A 19721-nucleotide genomic window follows, 5' to 3' on the forward strand; every position below is an offset into this window, starting at 1 on the left:
TGGTATCACCTCCTTCCTCTCCCTGAATTATGACCTCTGCACAGGTGACGGAGCATGAGTAGAAACTCTGCCAAGGATCAAGACCATGTATTGTCTTTTTCAAGAAAGATGACTAGTAGTGTTGAGCGAGTATGTTCTATTAACCCTTTCGCCGAGTTTGCTCGGGCCGAGCTCCGAGTATTTACAGCTGCTCGGTGATATGGTTGAATCGCTCCCGTGTGCATGATTTGCAACTGTTTGATAGCTTTATTACATGTGAGGAATGTCTATTTCTTACACATTCCTCCCATGTAATAAAGCTGCCAAACAGTTGCAAATCATACACATGGGAGCGATTTAACCTTATCACCGAGCAGCTGTAAATACTTGGAGCTCGGCCCGAGCGTACTCGGACAGAACATACTCGCTCAACCCTAATGACTAGTCATTTCTCAAAGAGGATATGTGAGGTTTCTTAACATGTCAGTTTTAGTAAATACCTTTAATATAGATTTTCTTATAACTGTGCATTGTCCTGTTCCTGTTATTCTATCTAGTATTTTTTTTTAAAAATTGCCAACTGGGTGTCACAAGTTGTGGGTTTTTCCTTACACAGACTGATAGTATACAATCAGTCCTGATTGTAGAGACCCACCCATTGAATAGTAACACCCATTTATCTTTTTTTTTTCTAAAATGGCACAACGCATATTTTCAACAAAAGATACTTTAATCATTGTAATTTTGCGGTGTTACTAAAAGAGACATGTTAGACAAGCTAATAAAAAAGCAATCTATCCACAGTTTTAGCCATTTTTTGGGCAAGGATTTTAACAATGATATTGAAAAAAATATAATAAAATGTGTCCCTCAGAGTAGTATACTACATATCCTAGATTTCTGACTACTGATTGAATTAACACGCTGCAGGGTAAAGGGAACCTGTAAGCAAGTTTTTAGACCCCAAAGTAATATCACACACAATAAGGTACCTATAATGATGATTACTTCTATACCTTCCTGGCCCAGGAATGACAGCTCTGGCGCGGGATCTCTGGAAGGGAAGCAGGTCACAGACACTGAGATCTCAGGAAGGAAGCAGGTCACAGACACTGAGATCTCGCGCAATCGGAAAGTTGTAAATGCAAGCCAAGCTCTTTTACATAAGAATTTGCTGATGGATTATGAAACAACAGAGATATTAACTTATCTTATAAAGATATGGAAGTAATCATCATTACAGGTACTTTACGATGATGACGATACTTTGGGGTCTAAAAACCTGCTAGCAGGTTCCATTTAAGTTTTATGAAAAAAGGCAAAGGAGGGTACTAGTCATGCTTGGCCTGGCCACTCTCCATTTTTGTAACTATTATATGTAGAGAAACATTAGGATCAGATACAAAAAAAATACATGGCTTATCTATTTGCTCCCAAGAGACGAGCCCCCTTTCCTAGTAGATATGTCATTTGTATGGGTAGACATCTGCGGTGTCTTCTGTTTATCCTTGAAGAGCTCGTTGGTACGTGAAGGGGTTAAACTGGACAGTTTTAGTTCCTACAGCACTTTACAGGTTTGTCTGTAGTCCTGTAACGTGGTATTGCCCTTTGTGTGGAATATCTAAGGAATCGTGCATTGAAAGGAACCAGCAAGGAAAAGAGATGACACAAAGAGGTTGAGAGCACAATGCCTTGTCTTGCTCAAGTTAGTTTTGAATGAAGTTAGTTATTCATTCCGGTGTCCTAACTCTCGCTTATTCTCCATCTGTATTTAATTTTGATATTCTTTTTTTTTTTTAGGTTAATAACAGAGATCAAATCATTTTACAACTTAAAACAGACTTGAAAACATCACAGGAGAAATATTTTGGCACTCAAGAAGAAGTAAGTACTCTGAGAGTTTAGACTGAAACGTCTGTTCACAGATCATTCCTCAGTATCCGTAGCTGTTGGTAAGATGGAAATGCTCAGCTCCTTCTCTACCATTTCCTCTGTGCATGGCGCACTTAAATGTACAGTCCCCGAGATATTGGAATTAAAGGTTTAGTCCTTCGGAGGGGGCTTTGCTGTCATTGTTGACCTTTGTGTTGCCCATCGCACTATGTGCAACAATAAACAATTTCAGATTCATAGAAGGAAGTTGGGGTATACACAAGTCACTTGGTTTAATTCAGTGAGAGGCAAGCGCTGACCTTGTTGCATAGTAACAATCTAAATGATGAATATGTGCTGTCACAATGGGACGGCGCTGCTTATTATTGAAAATCTTCTATTAAATTAATGAAAATTATGCAATCTGGATTTTTAGTGGGTTTTGTAGCAGTGTAACCCTGAATTTATTACACCAGGTAGAGCACACCTCAGAAAACATTTAGTTCAGTAGCCACAATTTAGTATATTTACTGGCTTTAGATTTTCCTTTTGACTCTTATATTCTGGCTATGCTAAAAATGAAATAAAGATTTCTTTCAAAAGAGAAATTATTTATTTTTCCCTTTATTAGCAACCAATCAATATATGACATTAGGCGTCTGCTTTCTACCTCTGACCACGTAGAACAGTAGGGTACAGGGTCGCCTTAGAAATTGGTAATGCAATTAATGATTCCCATTTAGGCATTGCAGAGCAGATGTACCATAAAGTCCGACTGTGTGTTTTCTGTAGGGCAGGGTTCCCCAACTCCAGTCCTCAAGGCCCACCAACAGGTCATGTTTTCAGGATTTCCTTAGTGTTGCTCAGGTGATGGAATTATTGCCTGTACAATACTAAGGAAATCCTGAAAACATGACCTGTTGGTGGGCCTTGAGGACTGGAGTTGGGGAACCCTGCTCTAGGGCTCTTGGAGATTCAAGGCCCAGTTCTTAATGGTCCCATCCTCTTTGATATTAGGTAGTAAGACCAACTGGATAGAGGGTTTCCCTTTCCAGAGGAATTGCATTGCTAATTAAAAGGGTCATTCAAGACCAAGATATTGGTTATCCCTCTTCAAGATAGGTAATCGCTATCAGATCAATAAGGATCCAATACACAGCACCCCCATAACGGACCTGCTACCAGCACCTACGCAGTGTACAAAAGGAAGGTTCACAGCACAAATGGTTGTTTTTTTTAAGATACTTTGGAGTTCTGCAAACCTTCCTCTGTATGCTTTTACCATCCCTGGGACTGAGAGAGAATCGTTTTGCACTTATCTATTACCATCTGCCAAAAGTTGTGCTGCTAATCTTCATCCACATTGAAACTACTCAGTGTACAGAAGAGGACACCACTGCTCTGTACACTGTATAGTGGTTGTTCTTGGGTACTGCAACTCAGCTCCCATTCACTTCAGTACTCAAGAACAACCACTACGCAGTGTATTGAGCTAAATTGTTCTGGCTCTGTACACACTGTATAATTCTGGCAGCTACACAAGATAGTTAGTGCTTATTGGAAGGGGTGACAGGTGTCATAAACCCATAGATCAAAGAATAGGTCATCAGAATATCCATCTTAAAGCCTCGAATGAGTGGTTGGAAAATTTACTCAAGGGTCATTAGGGATGAATGGAGGAATGTTATAAACACTCACCCCTTCTGTTCTGGCATAATTCAACACCTAAGCCTAATTTGACCTTGCTATATGGCCCCCTTTATGTGCATTATTGCTCTTGTTTTGACTAATACTGTGTCATGAGATGGTGAATAACGTAACTGCTTCCAAGATGTCTTTCTTCTCCTTTACGAAACTGATGTTTTTGTCATTCATGCTTCTATCCAAGTACATCACCATTTGAAGGTATTGGGTGGTGAAACCTAGATATCACCTATCTACAGGATGGATGATGGCTTATTGATCAGTGGGAGTCCAATATCTTGAACCTGCAGTTATCGTCTGTACAGAGAATTTTTATACCCATTACAATGGAGTAGCAGTGTTCATGCTCACTCCCTATTGCGTGCGCGCTGATTTTTTCGGCAGCCACATAGAGAATGAATGGAGCAGTGGTGAGGCATGCGCACAGCCGCTCCATTCTAATGAGGATATACGAGTAAGTGCCTCCTCTGGCAAAATGGGTATTTTTATCCCCATCTATGCAACCGAGCATGCGCTCTGCCGCTTCATTCTAATGGGGATATGTGTTACCTTAGGGATAAAAATTCCCTATTTTGCCAATTAGTGCAACCAGGCAACTTCTTTAGGCTATATTCAACCTTGTGTCGGGGCCCCTGTTAGGAGGCTCCGTGTCAAGTCCTATTATTTTTATCAGAAGAAAAACAGAGAGTGCTATTTTTCCCATTAAAATAATTACAATGGAGTTTGTGTGGTTCTCTTTTTGTCCCTCATAGAATAGATCAGTTTCATTCTGAAGTTGTCATTTGCTATTTCTATAATTTAAACATTAAAACAAAACTTCGAACTTCAGTGTGAACTTAGCCTAAGAGACAAAAACATTTTTACATTTTTTTCTGTTTATTTTTTTTATTTCTTAGTTGAGTCTCCAAGAAGTTGAAGTTTCAAGGCTTCAGCAAAGGATTAAATCTCTACAAAGTGAATCTCGGGAATTGTGGGAAAAAAACAATGATCAGGAGGATAGACTGAACCAAGCTGAAAAGGCAAAGCAGCTGCTCTCTCACGAACAGGAGATCCATCTTGGCCAGGTAAATAGACCATATTTCATAAGAGGTTAATCAACAGATATTATATAAGATCTCTGCATAAGAGATCCAACAATTTTCTATGTTGTGTCAAGCAGATCTAGAAAGATGATCATGCTTAATTATTCAGTAATGGTAGATACTTGAACATTAAATTGCTTAACACTGAAACTTCTCATTTACACAGTTTATGCCCTTTAATGGGGGGAAAAAAATCTAATTGTTCCATCAACTGTACAGTTTTCCTTTTAAGCAGACGCCCCATTCATCAAGTTAAATAATAACATTGTGTGAGTGAAGTTGACAGGTTGGCAGATTGCTTTATGGAATTCAAGTTGAGCATTTACTCTTCCCAGATCTCTGCATGTTCTTGATTTTAGAAGTAGACGTGGGATCAAAAGCCATATATACATTCAAGCACGTTTTATAGTGTGATGAGATAATCTCTAAATTAGTAACTCCACGTGCTCCACTTACTGAACAGTTTAAACAAAGGCATATGATGAAAGGCCCACCTCCACCTCTATTGTTATCATGGGGCCAGTCTTCTCCTGTGAATATTCTGAATGTTACTATATTGGGGCTATACTGTGAGCTATAGTCATTCAATTCTTATTGTGGATCTGATGCTAAGACTAAGACCGGAGTCAAACGTCCGAGTATGGACTGTGATGCACAACCCAGCCACGGGTCTACCGAGCCAAACTCGACAGGCTCATGTATGCCTATGAGGCTGAGAAAAAAGGCGTAGGCATCAGCTCACCGGTGTAGGAGAGATTCCATTATGGGTGCGGTGCAAGAATAGCTCCAGTCCGGTTACTGGGTGAAATTAAACAGTAGGAAATAGAAAGAATCCACAGAATCAAGATAAAGATAAAACTTACATTTATTGAATCCATGACTGTGATTAAGAGCTTCTGCTCGAAACTCGTAAACCCGTTGTCTTCTGATGTATCACACCATGATTTTATATACACCCTGGTTTTAAACTTTTTTCAATAAATGAAAGTTTTATCTTTACCTCGATTCTGCCCTTGCAGGATCTCCTCAATTTTCTAATGCCTACGAGGCTGTCGAGTTCAGATCATGAGACCGTGGCTAGCCTGTGAATAGTGTTCCATTATTTGACCTTGAAACATGGATGTGCGTATTCAGGCCAAGGCTAAAGCTACACGGCAACTCGTGGCCACAAAATATTAAGATCTCAAATGTGACCAAGGAAGAAGATACTGATGTTTTGGAATTTGGTTACATAAAAATCCAGCTGGGTTGTATTACTGGAAACTGTAGGACCATGGCAACTTTCAAGTCGCAATGTAACAACATTCATTATTATTAGTTGAAATTTGGTAACTAGACCATGTGAACTTGTCTCTCCACTACAAGTCACAGTGTAACCTTAGCCTCATTGCTTACTAATTAATGCCTCTGATTAAATGGTGTTTAAAGGGAATTTGTCACCATGTTTTTGCAACCCCATCTAAGAGCAGCATAATGTAGGAACAGACACCCTAATTTCAGTGATGTCACTTACTGGGCTGCCTAGTGTAGTTTTCATAAAATCACTGTTTTATCTGCTGTACTAGTTCTGTGAGTGCTGATCTCTGTATAACCCCACCCACAACACTACACTGTTCAAAGGCAGAAAGCTGCCAATCAGTGGTGGGGGTGGGGTAATACATAGCTCATGAATATGGAGGACTACATGGCAGTAGGTTTAGTAGTCCACTAGTGATAATCTCCTGCTGATAAAACTGTGATTTTGTTAGAACTACATCAAGCAGCCCAGTAAGTGACACATCGCTGGAATCAAGGTCTCTTTCGCTACATTATGCTTCCCTTAGATTAGTTGGCAAAAACCTGGTGACAGATTCCTGTTTTTAGAACGATCGAGCCCCTCCCAAACTATATATATGGTCATATTGCTCTCAAAAATATAATGATAAATATCTTTAAAAGATAATGTGTTGCTGATTTCCAAAATGTTGAAATACTCAACACCCTTTGGCACAGCTCAGATATTTCTATCGCTGGAAATCTGACACAATGGATTAAACAATAAAGAAGTCAGTCAATGGCTTTTTGGTTAATAACCAAAATGTTATAGCCGTCTCTTAGGGTGCATGATAGTATACAGTATTTGCTAATAATCCTGGTACAGTAGTGTTCAAAATAATAGCAGTCCAATATGGCTAACCAGATTAATAACTATTTTTCGCATAAATTATATTACCACATGTCAAACAATTTACCAGTTGGTGCAGTAGATTCTAAGAAAACCAACAGACTCCGCATTCATGATCTGCATGTTTTTGAGTCTGTGTATTTGAATAATTAATTGAAAGGTGGTGTGTTCAAAATAACAGCAGTGTGGAGTTCAGTTAGTGAGGTCAATCATTCTATGAAGAAACAGGTGTGAATCAGGTGCATGCATTTCTCCTTGTAAGCCTGAGAAAGGCTATGTGCGCACGGTCAGGATTTGAAGCATAAATTTCTTGAGTGTTTCTGTATCTCCTTGGCAGGAAAAATGCTGCGGAAAACAACGCGCATTTTTTATGTGGTTTTTGAAGCATTTTTAAGTGTTTTTGTACATCAATGAATGCTTTTTGGAGCTAAATAAAGTTATTTGGTCAGACATTGCTTAAACCCTTTGATTACCGTCAGAACTGGGGTGAGTATATTGGTTAATTTAAATGATTAAAGAATGTGTCTGTTGTATTTCAAATAAAGTGTTTGCTCTCTGTCTGTGTGTTGATTTAACTCTTTAATTAGGTTTGGTGATGAAAGCGTCTGATTGACACTTTGTCATCACCAAACAAAAGAGCTAGGTGTCAGCTAATCCCATTCGCCCAATCTCATTATCATTTCCATTCATGTAATTTATGCGGCAGCTGTGAGCTGCTATTTTTAGCCTAGGAAAGTGCCATTTGCAAACATGGTCCCTGGCCATTATTAACAGCTCACAGCTGTTTCGTTAGCCGCTACGTCCCCCCGATCAGCACTCAGCAGCGCTTTAAATGCAGTGTATTTTTGCTGCGTCCAAAATGCGGTGTTCTAATGCTGCAGTTTTGTTGTCAGTACATGTGAATCCACCGCATATAATGACACTTCCATCAGACAAAATCTGCAGCGGAGACTAGCATGTCCGCTACAGAAATGGACATACTGCATGTGAGTCTGGGTACGTGGCCACGGTCAGGAGCCGTTGTAGGTTTGATGCTGCGTGTTTATGCAGCGTCAAACCCGCAGCGTCCAGATAGTACAACATCTTGGATGGGATCTATGCGTGCATCAGAGGCTGCGAATCACCCATGGACACTGACATGCGGCGCGTCTTTCAGGACTGCAGCATGTCAAATTCTCTTGCGGAGTTGCTAGTCTCTGCAACAGAAATGTGACCACTAGAAGGTATTGAATGCGGTAAATACGCATGGTTCAGTGAACACATGTGGATTTACCTGCGTTAAATAGAATGCAACATTTGCACGCAGCAAAAAATATGTGTCCAAAGCGCTGCTACATCCGGATTGTGGGCACAGAGACTAAAATAAAAAAAAAAGAAATAAAAAAAAAAATGGTGTGGGCTCCCGCGTCATTTTTAAAACCAGCAGAGGGAAAGCCGGGGAAGGGGCCATTAGCAAAAAATGTTCCCTGGCTGTTAATATCAGCCCACAGCTGTTTGTTTAGCCTTTACTGGCTAGATTACAGGGGGACCCCAGAAAAAATTGATGTTGGTTCCCTCTATAAAATCTAACCAGAAAAGGCTAAACGGACAGCTGCGGGCTGATATTAATAGCCAGGGAAGGGGCCATGAATACAAGCCCCCACCCCAGCTATTGATATCACCCCTCAACAGTCCCAGAAATATGGCACTTAGCCTCCGCTCTTCCCACTTCCCTGTAGGTGTGGCGAGTGGGGTCATGGGGTTGGGGTTCACATCAGCCTTGTATTGGCGTCTGATGTGAAGCCCAGGTTAGTAATGGAGGGCGTCTATAAGACGCCCCCATTACTAACTGCGTGGTAAATTTATCTCCGCCTTTTCAATAAAAGACAGAATAAAGTATTTTAATGAAATAAAAAAGTGTTGTAAAAAATTTTTTTTATTGTACTCTGTCCGTGAAGCCCTTAATCTTCAGTGCAGTGTACCGCCGGGAGGAGAACATCGTGGGCACGCTGGCTTGGCAGAGCAGACTAATGCTCCCGCTAGCCGAGCCACTTTCGCTGTTATCAGCAGGAGCGGCGGTCGGATGAGAGGAGTAGTAGTCCTCCTCTCCCGACCCAGTTACCACCCCCACGACATTTTCGCCGCAAATTCGTGGCTATTGGCTTTAATTGAAACGCAGCAAATCCTGCGGATTTGCTGTGGTTCAATTCAAGTCAATGGGTGCTAATTTGCGGCGGAAGCGCCCGAACAATGGACATGTTGCGTTTCTTTCCACAATGGTAATCCTGAGCGGAAATTTCTGCATCATGTGCACAGCACATCAGGATTACCATTGCTATAGCTGGCAGACCGATTGGCAAGCATTTTCGCAGTGGAAAAACCGCCGCAGAAATACAGTAAAAACGCTTTGTGTGCACATAGCCAAATATGGGTCGTTCAAGACATTGTTCAGAAAAACAGCGTACTTTGATTAAAAAGTTGATTGGAGAGGGTACAACTTATAAAGAAGTGCAGACAATGATGGGCTTGTTTAGCGAAAATGATCTCCAATGGTTTTAAAATGGAAAGCAAAATCAGGGAGACCTGGAAGAAAATGGAAGACTACAATTCAAATGGATAGAAGAATAGCCAGAATGGCAAAGGCTCAGCCAATCAGCTCCAGGATGATCAAAGAAAGTCTCAAGTTACCTGTGAGTACTGTGACAGTCAGAAGACACCTGTGTGAGGCTAATCTCTTAGCAAGAAGTCCCTGCAAACTTCCATTGTTAAAAAAACAAACAAACATGTACTGAAGCGGATACAATTTGCCAAAGTATCAACTTGCCTAAAGAGAAATGGAGAAACATTTTGTGGACTGATGAAAGTAAAATTGTTCTTTTTGGGTCCAAGGGCCTCAGACAGTTCGTCAGACGACCCCTAAACTCTGCATTCAAGCCACAGTACATTTTGAAGACTGTGAAGCATGGTGGTACATGCATCATGATATGGGCATGTTTCTCTTACTATGGTGCTGGACCTATTTACTGCATACCAGGGATCATGGAACAATTTGCATATATTAAAATACTTGAAGAGGTCATGTTGCCTTATGCTGAAGAGGATATGCCTTTGAAATAGATGTTTCAACAAGATAACGACCCTAAGCACTAAGTAAATGAGCAAAATCTTGGTTCCTGTCCAACAAAATTGAGGTCATAGAGTGGCAAGCCCAATCATTGGACCTTAATCCGATAGAACACTTGTGGGGTGACATCAAAAATGCTGTTTCTGAGGCAAAGCCAACATGTCATGCACAGTGTAGGAAAGACAAAGTGCAACACGAAGTGATGAGGGGAAGGGAGCCCAGACACTAAGGAAAGAGGGGGGGGTGGAGACCTCCTAGGCTGATCTGATATCACCCTGTCTTCCCTAACATCCCTATATTGATTTCTCACCAATCGCCAATCAGGAACCTAAAACTCTGTATCACCCTAGAGCTAGGCCCTGGCTAGGGAAGGGGGGGGGGATGAGTGCTTGTCAGTCCCAACTAACAACTAAAGACAGCAAGGGGAGACAGACAAGGGAGAAGTAACTTAGCTTGAGCCAACTTCAGAGAGATTACACACACGTCCTCCTAGCACCAAAGAGGAAGTAAGCAGACTGCAACAGCTCCAAGCCTTCACAGGGGGTCATGTGAATATCACCGGCACCTCCCTATAGCAAACAGGAAGTATTTAAACACCCAGGCCTGAGTGTCAATTAGCCGGAGGGAGGTAGCCTCTGGGTCCTAGAGTGAGGCAGATCTAAGAAGATGTCTGTAATGCCAAATTAAGAGATCTCCTGCAACAAACTGCAGGGCGACTGTCTGTCACATCTAACACACCCGTGAGAGTACCCCTTCCTCTACGAGTGGCCTCTGGACACTCAGGACCAGGTTTCTCAGGATAAGAGGTGTGAAACGAACCAAGAAACCTGGGAGCCTTCACGTCTGATGCTGAAACCCACATCCTCTCTTCTGGACCATAACCCTTTCAGTTCACCAAGTATTGTAGGGAACGACGTTGGAGACGAGAATCTACAATCCTCGAAATCTGAAACTCCAGATTACCATCAACCATTATTGGGGGCAGCGGTAGGTGTGAGGGCTCAAGAGGTTCCACATATTTCTTGAGTAAGGACCTGTGGAAAACATTGTGGACCTTAAGGGCCTGAGGATGCTCAAGACGAAACGCTGCTGGGTTAATGATTGCGGTTATTTTTATAGGGACAAATAAACCTAGGTCCCAGCTTCAAAGAAGGGACTTTCAACTTGATATTCCTGGTAGACAATCACAAAAAGTCATTCACATTCAGGTCCGGACCTGGCAAGTGTTTTCTGTCAGTCATACGTTTATACCTGTCTCCCATGATCTTTAAATTACTCAGACCCCCCCGCCACACCGAGGAGAGCAACGAAGCAAAACGTTCCTCCTCAGGAACTCCCGAAGCTCCTCCCCCACTAAAGGTAGCAAACTGTGGGTGGTAACCATATGCACCAAAGAACGGTGACCAGCTAGTGGATTCTTGATGATAATTATTAATGGCAAACTCTGCCAGCAGGATGTAGGATGCCCAATCCTCCTGATTTTCGGAGATGAAACACCTGAGGTAGGTCTCCAAATTCTCATTGACACTCTCGGTCTGTCCATTTGAATGAGGGTGGAAGGCAGAGGAAAAGGACAGCTGCACCCCCAGTCAAGAACCAAAAGCTTTCCAGAACTTGGAAACAAACTGGGTCCCCCGATCTGACACCACATCGGAGGGAAACCCGTGAAGCTTCACGATCTCATTTATAAACACCTGAGCAAGTGTCTTGGCATTTTACTGAACCTATCTACAACCACCAAAATCAAAGTTTTGCCTGCAGAAACCAGTAGATTAGTAATATAATCCATGGACAAGTGTGTCCATGGCCTACTAGGGATAGGTAGCCGAAGAAGAGTACCAGATGGACGGGTATGTGAAACCTTAGACTGCGCGCAAATACTACAAGCAGATACTTGTTCAATCACATCCCGATGGCACCACGGCCACCAAAATCTATGAGCGGAGAGGTCCGCGGTTGCCTTACCACCTGGATGACCAGCAAGCACAGAGTTATGATGTTCCTTAATTACTTTGCGGCGGAAATTAGATGGTACAAATAACCTTCCTGAAGGGCAGGAGGAAGGGGCGTCCCCCTGAACCTCCAACACCTCACCCTCCAGTTCAGGATACAATGCCGAAATGACTACCCCCTTCTGTAATATCGGGGCTGGGTTCTCATGGTCCCCACCACCGGGGAAGCTCAGGGACAAACCATCAGCCTTGACATTTTTGACCCCTGGAAGAAAAGTAACAATAAATTTGAACCTAGTAAAAAATAGGGACCATCTGGCTTGCATAGGGTTGAGACGTTTAGCTGACTGGAGATATGACAGGTTCTTATGGTCAGTAATAACAGTAATAGGATGTACAGCACCCTCCAACCAATGTCGCCATTCTTTGAATGCTAATTTGATCGCCAAAAGTTCCCTATTACCCACATCATAATTTCTCTCAGCCAAAGACAACTTTTTAGAAAAGAAAGCGCATGGACGCCATTTACCGGGGAATGGACCCTGAGACAACACAGCCCCAACCCCCACATCCGACGCATCAACCTCTACAATAAAGGGTTGGGAAACATCTGGTTGACTGAGTTTAGGTGCCATGGCAAAACAATTCTTCAAGGAAGAAAAAGCCTGGAGGGAGGAATCCGACCATTTGGAAAAATCAGACCCCTTCCTAGTCAGGTCAGTAAGGGGTATCACGATTACTGAGTAATTTTGGATGAAATTAGAAAAGCCCAGAAAACGTTGTTAGAGCCTTCAGGTTCTCGGGATGGTCCCAATCAAGGACTGCACAGATCTTCTCCAGATCCATCTGAAAACCCGAAGATGACAACAAGTACCCCAAGAACTGCACCTCCTGAACGGCGAAAACACATTTTTCTAGTTTGGCATTAAGTTTGTTATCCCTTAGTATCTGGAGTACCTGTTTAACATGCCCCCGATGTGTCTCAAAATCAGGTGAGTAAACCAAAATATCGTCCACATAGACCACCACAAACCTCCTTACCAAGTGATGGAAGATATCATTTATAAAATGCTGGAACACCGCAGGTGCATTGGTCAAACCGAAAGGCATAATCAGACTGTCAAAATGCTCTTCAGGGGTATTGAATGCTGTTTTCCATTCATCCCCTTCTCTGATTATAACCAGATTGTAGGCTCCCCTTAAATCCAACTTGGAGAATACCTTAGCTCACACAACCTGGCTGAACAAATCTGGTATCAGATGAAGAGGGTATGAATCCTAGATGGTAATTTGATTTATTTCCCGGAAATCTATTTCATATATAAACTTTTTTCTTCATGAAGAAGAACCCTGCCGCCACGGGCGAAGATGAGGGCCTGATGTGTCCCTTCTCCAGACTTTCCGCAATGAAATCCTTCATGGCTTGTCTCTCAGGGCCAGAAAGATTATACAGTCTAGACTTTGGTAGTTTAGCTCCGGGGGTCAGGTTAGTAGGACAGTCATATGCACGATGAGGAGGCAAATCCTAACACCCCCCTCTCAGAAAAAATATCCTCAAAACCAGACAGAAAAGCAGGTAATATTTCTGTAAAGACTGTAGCAAGGGAAATATATAAACAGTTCTCATGGCAGTAATCTCCCCATTCAATGATCTCCCCGTCTTGCCAATTCACCAACGGATTATGTTTCACCAACCAGGGGAGACCCAAAACAATTGGGGTGGGAAGACTGTCCAGGACATGGCAAGGGATTATTTCACAATGAACCTACCCCACCCTCAGTTTTACTTTATGTACAATCTAAGTTAATGCTTTCTGTGGAAGTGGCGCTGAGTCAATTGGGAAGATGGGATTTGGGTTAGCTAAAGTACAGCAAGCAACACCATGAATTTTCACAAACTCAGCATCAACCATGCTGACTCCAGCTCCACTGTCAACAAACACAGAAATTATCGGTTTTGCTCTCTAGCACCACCTCTGCTGTCAAGACAAACAGGGAACCTGCACCCCTTGATTATTCAACTCCAGACTACCAAGGATTAATCGAGTCTCCTTTTACTTAGGAACTGAAGGACAGGCCCCAATAAAATGTCACTTTCTCCCACAAAAAATAATACACCTTTTTTCTTGCAAATCTCCGGGGAAATGTATGATGCAGAGGCACCCCCCTAACTGCATGGGATCCTCCACCTCCCTGAGCACTGGTTCACCACCAGACCACTCCCCTGGCAGAGATACACAACCCCGACAAGAAGGCCCCAGAGAAGGTGGTCTCACCCGCCTATCCTGAAGGTGTCTATCAATACGTATAGTCAACAACATGGCAGCCTCCAAGGACTTAGGGGTTTCATATACTGCCAAAGCAGTTTTCAACCTTTCAGTAAGGCCCTCACAAAATTGGCTTCTAAGGGCTGAATCATTCCATTTAGAATCCGTTGCCCATCTACGGATTTCAGAACTGTACGTCTCCACTGACCAATTCCCCTGCTGAAGGCGACATAGCCTAGACTCAGCCAAAGCGACTAGGTCAGGGTCATCGTAGATGAGGGCCAGGGCCCCCCAAAAAAAACTCCATAGACTGGAGACAAACCGAATGCTGTGGTAAAGAAAAAGCCAAGGATTGAGGATCTCCCTGCAATAGTGAGATAATAATTCCCACTCATTGCTCCTCACTTCCGGAGGAGTAAGGACAAAGTTTAAAGTACAGTTTGCAGGCCTCCTTGAACACAAAAAAACTTGTCCCTACCTCCTGAAAACCTGTCCGGGAGGGCAACCTTGGGTTCAGGCTGGACAGGCCTACCTGCAGGGACCCCCACATTAGCGACCTGTAGCCGCTAATGCTGTTGCTGAACCTCACAGCGGAGGTCATTCACCTCCAGAGACAGACCGCGCAGCTGGTCTGCGAGCTCTGCAACTGAACCCATCATACCAAGGAGAAAGTAGGAAAAAAAAAAAACACAATTAAACCCAAGTGTCAGGTTTTTTTTTTTTTGTACAGCCGGTGATAATGTCACGCACAGTGTAGGAAAGGCAAAGTGCAACATGGAGGGATGAGGGGAAGGGAGCCCAGACACTAAGGTAAGTGGGGGTGGAGACCCCCTAGGCTGATCTGATATCATCCTGTCTTCCGTACCATCCCTATATTGATTTCTCACCAATCGCCAATCAGGAACCTAAAACTCTGTATCACCCTAGAGCTAGGCCCTGGCTAGGGAAGGGGGGGATGAGTGCTTGTCAGTCCCAACTAACAACTAAAGACAGTGAGGGGAGACAGACAAGGGAGAAGTAACTTGGCTTGAGCCAACTTCAGAGAGATTACACACACGTCCTCCTAGCACCAAAGAGGAAGTAAGCAGACTGCAACAGCTCCAAGCTTTCACAGGGGGTCATGTGAATATCACCGGCACCTCACTATAGCAAACAGGAAGTATTTAAACACCCAGGTCTGGGTGTCAATTAGCCAGAGGGAGGTAGCCGCTGGGTCCTAGAGTGAGGCAGATCTAAGAAGGTGTCTGTAATGCCAAATGAAGAGATCTCCTGCGACCAACTGCAGGGCAACTGTCTGTCACATCTGACACACTCATGTCACTACAAATGCCAAAAAATTGTGGGCTGTAGTCAACGCAACAGTTGTCAGGTGCCAGAAGTTGGTTGACTCTGCAACATAGATGTGGAGCAGTTCTAAAACATGTGGGCATACAACTAAATATCAGGCTAGTAATTCACAGGAATGCTAAATCCTCAAAAAAAAGAGTACATGTTGTGAGTTTGTAAAGACAAATGCAGACACTGCTATTTTTTAGAACAGCCCAATGTTAATTTTTTGTTATTTTCTGTAAAGTAGTTAAAAATTATATACATTTATCTTCATGCTTTGAATTAGAAAACAGTGTGCAATGTTCCCAATGTATGGAAATAAAAACTAGATATAAAGATTTTGTGCTTTACTCATGTTTTTTAACACACTGCTATTATTTTGAACACTACTGTATGTCTTGGATGCTCTCTGAAAGAAAGGCGACTTCTCAGATTCCTGGAATAGAAGGCACATATCCCGGGCACAACCGTAGAGTGTTTTTTGTTGCAACACCAGGTAGTAAAGAAGGCTGCAGGAACTGGTATCGTTGAGTGTTTGGTCTACACACTGTGTTTCAAAAGATTGGTCTAGAATCTGATTAATATTAGGAATTCTAGTCTAAGGAGTGCAATTAATCGGTATTAGTTTAAGGGGCTCTGGTTTAGGGGTCCATATTAGTTTAGGGCGTCTGATCTGAGACTGCATTTTGTGATATGATGGAGCAGAAAATATAAAAGAGTTGCATTTTCTGACAAGTACATAAGAAATATCATTGAAACATTTTGGTTGGATTTGTCTGAGTTAATAGGCCCTTACAGTCTATGATTAAATACTATTACCAACTCCTATATCCTGACTTATAATCAGATATTTCTATTTGCTTGTGGACTTGTAAAGAACAGTTTTGTTTCAGTGATTAGTACCAGTAGATTCTAGGTATACATACACAATCTATATTCCCAACACCATTTTCCTAGCTTATTTCCCGAAATACTCAAGGAACTTAACTTGACAAATGTTGGCTTTTGGCTTGCGATATCAAGCCTGCATAACAAATTAAGGTGATTTTACAAGTCAAATTGAAAGCAGTGAAAAAAAATGTGCTGAACTGCTTAGAATAAGCAGGATGTGGTATTTAATCAGCTCCTCTTAGAATAAAAATTAGTAACTAAACAATAAGCCTTTATGTGCCTTTCTAAAATCTGATGAACAGAAAAGTCCTTCTCTTTCGTGTCCTTCCGCCTTTGCCTTTATAGTCTGATCTCTCTTGTGTGCGTCCGTGTGGTAATATATGCAACATAGCTCCCCATGATCTTCATCCTTCCTTTCTATTTAATGGCATGCACATCCAGTTTTCCCTACTGCATATTAAACAGTATTTGTCTAGTTCGATGCTAATATCTGGCTACACTAGTTGTCATTGTTTGCCTTACTGTTACCACTGTTAGACCGATTTTTATCCCTGTTGATAATATTAGGTTACGTATTATTTTTAGTGTTGAGCCACCCCCGTAGTGTTCGGGTTCGGTTCGGTTCGTCGAACACCGGGATGTTCGAGGAACTGTTCGTCGAACTGTTCGTCGAACACCTTAGAACACCGTCGAACACCGTTAAAACCAATGGCAGGCAAACAAAAACACATAGAAACACATAGAAAACACCTTCAAAGGTGTCCAAAAGCTGACAAACTGCTCAGAAGACGCTTTCTTTAAAAAAGCTGGCCGGCAATTCAGCAGCGGCATACACCGGTACCCGACAATTTAGACAAGAAGGAATAGAGCCTCACACATACATTAGATAGATAGAAACATGTCAGTCACATATATATGAAGTACAGTGACAGTGTTGCTTACTGTACTTGTCATTTAGTGTAAAGGATTTATGAAAAAATATAATAGTGTTTTCATGCACTGTCTCTTTAAAAAAGCCGGCCGGCAATTCAGCATCTGTACCCGACAATTTATAACAGACAGAATAGAGCTTCACACATAGATTAGATAGATAGAAACATGTCAGTCACATATATATGAAGTACAGTGACAATGTTGCTTACTGTACTTGTCATTTAGTGTAAAGGATTTATTAAAAAAAATAATAGTGTTTTCATGCACCGTCTCTTTAAAAAAGCCGGCCGGCAATTCAGCATCTGTACCCGACAATTTATAACAGACAGAATAGAGCTTCACACATAGATTAGATAGATAGAAACATGTCAGTCACATATATATGAAGTACAGTGATAGTGTTGGTTACTGTACTTGTCATTTAGTATTAAAATAAAGAATTTATTATTAAAAAAAATTGGCGTGGGGTTCCCCTTAATTTTAGTCTCTAGCGGAGGTTAAGCAGACAGCTGGGGCAGATGTTTGAAGCCTGGGAAGGGGGTAATACCCACGGAGCTTCCCAGGCTACTAATATGAGCCCCCAGCTGAATACATAGCCTTTACTAGCTATTAAAATGGGGGACCCCCCCCAAAAAATGACGTGGGGTCCCCCCTAATTTAATAGCTAGCAAAGGCTAGGCAGACAGCTGGGGGCTGATATTAGTAGCCCAGGAAGGGTGCCATGAATATTGGCCCCCTCCCAGGCTAGAAACACCAGCCGTCAGCCGCCCCAGAAATGGCGCATTCATAGGATGCGCCAATTCTGGCACTTAGCCTCGCTCTTCCACGCTGCCCTGTAGCAGTGGCAGGGGGTAATAGGGCTGGGGTTGATGTCAGCTTATAATGCCAGCTGACATCAAGCCCAGGTTAGTAATGGAGAGGCGTCTATAAGACACCCCCATTACTAACCCCATAGTCAAAGTTAAAAGAAAACACAAACACCCAGAATAAAGTCCTTTAATTGAAATAAAGACACAATCCTTTATTGTTCTAAATTAAACCATACTTACCATCACGCCCATTCCAGCTGAAGCCAACGATCTCCTGCAATAAAAGAAAAATAATAAAGCAACATCATACTTACCTTTCCATGGTTCCCACGACAGCTTCAGCTCTGCTACATCGAGATGACAGGCTGGACCGCAGCAGAACGCTGCCATCCAGCCTGTCACCCCGCAAACACTGAGAAGCGCAGGCTTGCTTGCGCTCTGCAGTGTCTGGCTGTGACGGCATAAAGATGAGACGAGTTCATGTCCAATGAACTCGGCGCACCTCATGCACGTCACTGACAGCGTGGGAAAATTCTCACGCTGAAGCGCTGAGTGCAGGAGAATTCTCCCACGCTGTCAGTGACGTGCATAAGGTGAGCTCATGTCCAATGAACTCAGCTCACCTCCTGCACGTCACTGACAGCGTGGGAGAATTCTCCTGCACTCAGCGCTTCAGCGTGAGAATTCTCCCACGCTGAAGCGCTGAGTGCAGGAGAATTTTCCCACGCTGTCAGTGACGTGCATGAGGTGAGCCGAGTTCATTGGACATTAACTCGGCTCATCTGGATGCCCTCACAGAGAGACACTGTGGAGCGCAAGCAAGCCTGCGCTTCTCAGTGTCTGCGGGATGACAGGCTGGATGGCAGCGTTCTGCTGCGGTCCAGCCTGTCATCTCGATGTAGCAGAGCTGAAGCTGTCATGGGAACCATGGAAAGGTAAGGATGATGTTGCTTTATTATTTTTCTTTTATTTCAGGAGATCGTTGGCTTCAGCTGGAATGGGCGTGACGGTAAGTATGGTTTAATTTAGAACAATAAAGAATTGTGTGTTTATTTCAATTAAAGGACTTTTTTCTGGGTGTTGTGTTTTTTTTAAATACTTTACTAGAAATTCATGGTGGTCATGTCTAATATTGGCGTGACCCCATGAATTTTGGGCTTAGGGCCAGCTGATAATGCCAAGCTGGCCCTAACCCCTTTATTACCCAGTGAGCCACCGCATCAGGGCCCTGGATGAGTTGGGTACAGCGCCAGAAGATGGCGCTTCTATGAACGCGCCATTTTCCGGGGTGGCTGCGGACTGCAATTTGCAGCGGGGGTGGCCCAGAAAGCTTGGGCCTCCCTGCGCTGCGGATTCCAGCCCCCAGCTGCATAGTTGTACCTGGCTGGACACAAAAACAGGGCGAAGCCCCACGTCAATTTTCTTTAAATTATTTCATGAAATAATTAAGAAAAAAAGGGCTTCCCTATATTGTTGTGTCCGGCCAGGTACAAATAGGCAGCTGGTGGTTGGGAGCAGCCCGTTCCTGCCTGCTGCACCTGACTGGACACAAATATAGTGCGAAGCCCCACGTCAATTTTTTTTAAATTATTTCATGAATTTCCTGAAATAATTTAAAAAAATTGAAGTGGGGCTT

The 19721-nt window shown here is 42.8% G+C and overlaps 1 protein-coding gene across 2 annotated transcripts in view; it reads left to right on the forward strand.

Annotated features, from left to right (window-relative positions):
- LOC141264476 (uncharacterized) overlaps positions 1-19721 on the forward strand; it is a 497614-nt gene that overhangs the window by 61638 nt on the left and 416255 nt on the right. For both annotated transcript variants that reach the window (XM_073676751.1, XM_073676752.1), the window contains exons 5-6: positions 1780-1863; positions 4452-4619. In XM_073676751.1, the coding sequence (XP_073532852.1) occupies positions 1780-1863; positions 4452-4619 (252 nt within the window). The remainder of the gene's footprint in view (positions 1-1779; positions 1864-4451; positions 4620-19721) is intronic.

The sequence above is a fragment of the Phyllobates terribilis genome, unplaced genomic scaffold, assembly GCF_046119375.1.
Source record: "Phyllobates terribilis strain yellow unplaced genomic scaffold, ASM4611937v1 Scaffold_4__5_contigs__length_816908805, whole genome shotgun sequence".
Classification (NCBI taxonomy): Eukaryota; Metazoa; Chordata; class Amphibia; order Anura; family Dendrobatidae; genus Phyllobates; species Phyllobates terribilis.